The sequence below is a fragment of the Salmo salar genome, chromosome ssa03 (genome assembly GCF_905237065.1).
Source record: "Salmo salar chromosome ssa03, Ssal_v3.1, whole genome shotgun sequence".
NCBI classification, from domain to species: Eukaryota; Metazoa; Chordata; class Actinopteri; order Salmoniformes; family Salmonidae; genus Salmo; species Salmo salar.
This window is the reverse complement of record NC_059444.1, coordinates 37,008,128-37,014,127: the sequence shown is the minus strand read 5'-3', so window position 1 is coordinate 37,014,127 and position 6,000 is coordinate 37,008,128. Positions and strand designations below refer to the sequence as shown.

General features: G+C 39.8%; 1 protein-coding gene across 1 annotated transcript in view; it reads right to left on the bottom strand.

Moving 5' to 3' along the window:
- Positions 1-363: 363 nt before the first annotated feature.
- psmb5 (proteasome 20S subunit beta 5) overlaps positions 364-6,000 on the bottom strand; it is a 29,764-nt gene continuing 24,127 nt past the window's right edge. Inside the window, 1 exon segment of the mRNA XM_045716034.1 lies at positions 364-886. Coding sequence (XP_045571990.1) covers positions 717-886 — 170 coding nt within the window. The 3' untranslated portion in view covers positions 364-716.

Genomic DNA, 6,000 nt, shown 5'->3' with positions numbered 1-6,000 from the left:
ACCGTTTTCCACACAGGAAGCACAATTAGTGATAGATATGTAATTAGCAACTCCTATAGTTGAAAGGTAAACACTGCAGCTACTCCCCAATGATCACAGAGCAGGGTTAGAGCTATGCCTGTAGGTTGAGGAACAGAATATGTCAGGATCTCAACAGATGCAGATGACAAAATACCAACAGAAAATGGGGAAGGGAGCTATATCAAGGGATGGAGAACAGAGGAATAAGATCAAATGACAGAAGTGAGAATGTGTTGTGTGTATGAATAAAATACACATCTAGAGTAAACACAGGAGGAAAAACAAGAGGACTTGAATCAAATAAAAACACATTTCATGTTTGAAAAAACATCACAGGGTTTATTGAGAAAAGATTTGCTTTTCCAGTTTTTGTTAGAATGTAGATCTGTAACATTGTAAGAGATGCAGACTATTCCTACACTGAGTGAGACGGATTTGACTCATCAGCCTCTTCACTAGAAAACGGCACCCCCTTTATGAAACACGTTGTGTGTGGGAACTGCAGCAAACTGTTCGTGAAATGAATCCAAACGAAAAAAAAACATTGCCGCTATATCATTATCAACCTTCCCTGATTTTTACAATTCTTCATCCATCCCTCCTTCCCCTCTCTATATGTTCTGTTCCTGCTATTGGTGGTGCAGCTTCAATATGTCTTCCTGGTTCAGGTTGACCTGTCCTCCGCTATCAGCATCTCAGTACGTGGCCTGGTAGATGGCTCTGCGGACCAGCTCGCACGCCTCCTCTACAGACATACCCTGTCTCAGCCCGCTGTCCACCGCTCCATACGCATACCTGGAGCCAGAGCCCACCGCAAATAGGTCCCCACACACACGGTTCCCCTCCGAGTCCACGTAGTACAGCCCTAAAGAGGAAGGAGACAGGAGTCAGTCTGTACCATCTGACATTCAGGGAGGGGCGGAGAGTATAGCAAGGTAAGAAAGCAGCAAGGTTCGTTGCACAGGCTTCATGAATTCTGACTCAGGTGTTGAACTTTGTCAGGGAAATTGAGAAGGTGTATACACACACACACACACACACACACACACACACACACACACACACACACACACACACACACACACACACACACACACAACACACATAATAGATCCACAAACACAGTGCGGTGCGGTGCCCTCCAGAGGGAATGTGAACAGCTGCATCCTCTCTGAGTAAACCAAGCCCAGCAAAACCTGCTGATGAGGCGCACCCTGACACACTGCCTGTCTGTCCTCCCTTCCTCCCCGGGGAACTGCTCCAGGCCTTATTGATCCCTCCCAACACATCCAAATTAATTATCGACCCATACCTGGTCCAAGCAGGTGACCTGACCTCGGAACTCAGAGGAAAGACAGAGAAAGCGATGGCCAAAGAACAACATCCACACAATAACAACTATATTCATGTTTACACTCGCCCACTCACATAAGCTAGACTTGATAATGCAAGTGTAACCCTCTCACCAGGCTCGAATTTGACTCTCACGATATTAATTTACGTAGAATATCTCAACAGCATGGGATGTTAGGTGAGAAGGACATCTCAAATAAGAATCCCTATTGTAAACTATCTAGGGTGATGACAAATAGGGTATTAACTTCAGATGGAATGATTATAGATTTGTGTTATTGTATAAGGATATACTTTCCCATGAATTAAATGAAATTGAAACAGGAAATGACTCCACCAAGGCAACATACATAAGGTTCAAGATATGTATTATTACATTTTCAATGCACGTTGGAGCTCCAAAAAAATGACGACACACATAAAGTCCAGACGCACCCCACCGTTGTGGTTACGCACTACTCAAAGATATTCCCTCAGTGAACTATGGCAGTTCTGTGCAGATTTCCTCACAAGATCCACAGCAAGCACAGCTATCAATGCAGACAGTACTCTTTAGCAGTAACCGATATCCCATGGGAACATGAACTCATTCATCTTTCCCAAGCAATTCTCTCTCGGTTTCACATGATGCTAGGCTAACCTCAAGGCTGTCAAATACCTCCACGACGAGACGGTAGCTTCAGTCTTTACTAAGTCTTTCTTAACAAAATCATAACAACTCTCTTAGAAAATAAAATCGGTATTTCCCTTCAAAACTCGGTAGGTATGGGTTTTGTTCTATTTTTATCGTCTTCTTTTATAATTTTTCTTCACCAACGGTCATAATGTAATGTCCATCCTTTTCTCAACTTCTCACTCCCTCTCTTTTTTTCCCAGGCCTCCCGTTAACCAGGTCAACTCTCCCATTAGCCACAGTTTAACAAGCGACCTTATTGGTCAAAACTTAAACTTAAAAGTAAACCAACCTATTCACTTAAACATCACCAGTTAATTATAACAAATAAACAAAATATTTGGTTCTAACAAGGGTATTACACAAGCATGCACACACACAGTCATAATGGAGGCTGGTGTATCTGCAAGGATGACTTGTGAGACAGTTTGTTCCCCAACGTGACTCGCAGAGGGCTTGATCACAGTGACGCAGTGGCAGAGTGACTGGCACCACCAGCCTGTGTTGTGTTCTTCCACCAGAGAGCCAACCTACAGATGATGAATCAGGAAGGGAAAGGCCTGTTTATCTCAACACCATCACAACGTCAACCTGTGAGAATTGTGGATCGCACACACAGGCTAGTGTTGCACGGTATACCGAAACTAGAACAACGGTTTGGTACTAGTTCTGTCAATAGCAGCCAATGTGTGGTGTTCAATGTAAGCCTACATTCCATGAGACTTTAGAGAAGAAAATAACATGACATTAACCTGGTTATCCACTTGTCCTTCAGACAAGGTGACTGAAAATGTTGGGTTTGATGCAAGAAACCACTTTACAAAATAAAATGCATCATTATTCTCATACCATTATTAGAGAAACAGACAAATTACACTACCCTTTGCCTATTGTCTACTTGGCTTACTCAAGACTGTCTCAAAATACAACACTGCCCCTTTAAGACTAAAAAAAGCTCTTTACCTGACTTGCTTTTCAAAGATGGATAGAAATGCACACATTTTGTGCTCTTGTAGGAATCAATCACTCCCCAATTGTTGACTAGAAATAACTGGGCTAATAACTCACTAACTAGCAAAGAATATGAACAAATGTGCACAGGTGGATACATGCAGCTCTCACTTTGATATCAAAACAAACACATCTACTCACAACCACTCATGCTATAAACACAGTCCAGTTCAAAGTGAATGGCACAGATCCATATATGGCACATTGGCTTAATGCAGCTCTGATTGGTTATGGCGCACCGGTCTGAGTACAGGCCTGAGTCATGCCTGTCAAAGCAATAGAATCCTACTCCAATATGCTCTACCTACAAGAAAATCTCTCGCAGTTAGTTTTGCATACTAAATCTTGCATAGTTTGTTTTGTTTCGGTATGTTACATTGAAAGTGGCTAATACTGTTTTTATTCGAACACAATTCCCACAGTAGAGCGAAACGTTGATAGTGCTAACTAAAGGAAAAAACTAGTGTGAAGAAAGTTGAGTGAAGTTCAATCCGCTGCTTCTCTGCATGGGCTGCACATGCGCAGCTTAGAGAGAACATTGGTGGGAAGCGGGAGGGCGGGTGGATGGGTTATCTTTGTATGCATTTATATGATTGTTTTTGTACCCGTAACCCCCCCTCTGAAAAAGAAAAATGACAAAACGTAAAATGTTTTTTTGGCCAAACCTGCTTTATTTTGGTGTCCTCTGTTACATTCTACTGCCTTGATTCCATCTGAAACACACTGAAATGATTGAGTTTCCCACCCAGATTTAAAAAAATGTGTTGTGGCATCGTGTTTACAATTTAAAATGACTGGAAATGTATACATTCAGTGTATTGTTAGTTTTAGGGGATATCATCTAGACCTATATATGATCATGGCTATTTTCTAAGAGAACATTAAACCTTTTTTGTTTTTTTTTCTTTTACATTTAACCGGTCTTCTGTTGAGGTTAAAGTATTTTACAGCAAGATATGAATTGCCACAATTACAGTATGTTTGTTCTTCAAATGAAGTGTTTTATTAAAACAGAAAAATTAAGTAAATAGGCCAAATTATTATTAAGGTTAAATTTAAAATCAAACAAATTGTGTGTTGGGCTCTTTATCTAATGGAAAAATGGGACTAAAATAAAACAGAACAGATGCTCAATTAGGTTTTGGGCCCATATGTGTTAAGAGAAGAGACAAATGCGTGTCAGTTAAATCAAATAATTTCAACATGTCTGCAACTCAACTGTCTGCAACATGTCTGCAATTTCAACATGTCATTTAAAAAAAATGGAAAATGTGTTTAGCTAACCCACAGATTTCTTCATAAAGAACCTTGTAAGAGTCTGCTAACTTCAACAGACTTCAAGGTTCCTTTTAAGAGGCCTTTTGTCAGCTATCTGCACTACAGGTATGATTGAGGAATGATGCAAGTGTTAAACATGGGCTTTGCTACACAGAAAGCAGCAGTTTACTACTCCATTGTCAACACTTTGATTAAATTAGTAGACCTATATCAATATCTTATAAAATACCATATAGTATTATTAGCTTTTAAAACAATTGTTTTCTTTTATCATATTTTCGACCAGAGTGGGGATATCGCTCCACTAGCCTAACTATTGTTTCTGCAGTGAGGATGATTCACTATCTTCATTGAACGTTTTCATAATGTATCTGCAGATAATCGCCAAAAAGCGTATTAGTATGCAAATTGTGGAGCCAAATGAACGGCTCTTACAGATGCGATTCGGTAGGCTACTGACGAGTCACTCACTTTAACGTCATTGTCTGGCAAGTCATGATTGACTTCATACCGAAAATACTAACTAGCTCTTTAGTTGACTTGTCGCGGTGCAATACCATGGACATATAACTACGTTGTATGATGTATGAATGGCGACGATATGAAATTGACTTTATTCAGTCAATTCGACACCGTTTATAAACTAGTCAAGCTTCCTGTTCGTCAATCAAATCACAGTAAGCCTATACGCCAGCACTTCGTGGCTGAATATGAAACACGCCAAATTGAATAAATGGTGCCAGAAACAATAGGCTTAGCGGATTTCGACTCGTTACCACATTATACAGGACGTGCAAATTGACTCACAGACGATGAAGGAGCTTCATGCTCTCTTCCTACGTGAAAATAAATTAGCCTGCAACCACACTGTACACAACACACACTAAGGTACCGGAAGGCGGAACAGACAGCAGACTGACAGGTGTCTGTCCTATCAATAGATGGCTAGAAGATGCATATGCCTATCGTTCATTCTAGCGGGAGAGGTCGTCCCGAATTTAAAAGTAGCATAGTTAATTCATATGGTTCATTGTAGCGAGAGAGCCGCAGCTGAATTTTTTTCTGACTTGCGAATTGTTAAAAAGTGGCCAAGTTAATTTAAGTGGAAAAACTACCCGGATGAAAATGTGTGTGTAACCGGCGCTAGTGGAAAACACTGAGAAATAGATTGTTTATCATCTGTATATCCGTGAAATCAACCAAAACAAGTTCAACTCAATGTATAAACATACTCCTATTGAATATGCATTAATTCGCCTGTATTGTGAATAGGCCTAGACTACATCTTGATTTACACAGTTAATCAATAGAGATTTACCATTCAAAAACATTATTTCCATTATGTAGTTAGATTTTATGATTGATTCATTAATGCATAGATGGCTCTCAAAAATTTTGAAATTTGATGTACATTTTCTAACTAGAAAAGTACATTTCTTGAAGACAATATGGTGTGCTTGCTAGATTGTTTTAAAGTATTTATGGTTTTGAAATAAGTTATAGTAATGGTAGTGTCTGGTTATAGTTGGAAAAAGTTGGTAGATTTACAAATGTATTGATTAATTGGCTGATTTATTGGATAGCCTTAACATGGAAAAGTTGGTTTGGTGTCTCTAGCATGAACACTTCAACAGATGTTGGTGGGTTATTTTTATAAGGGCACA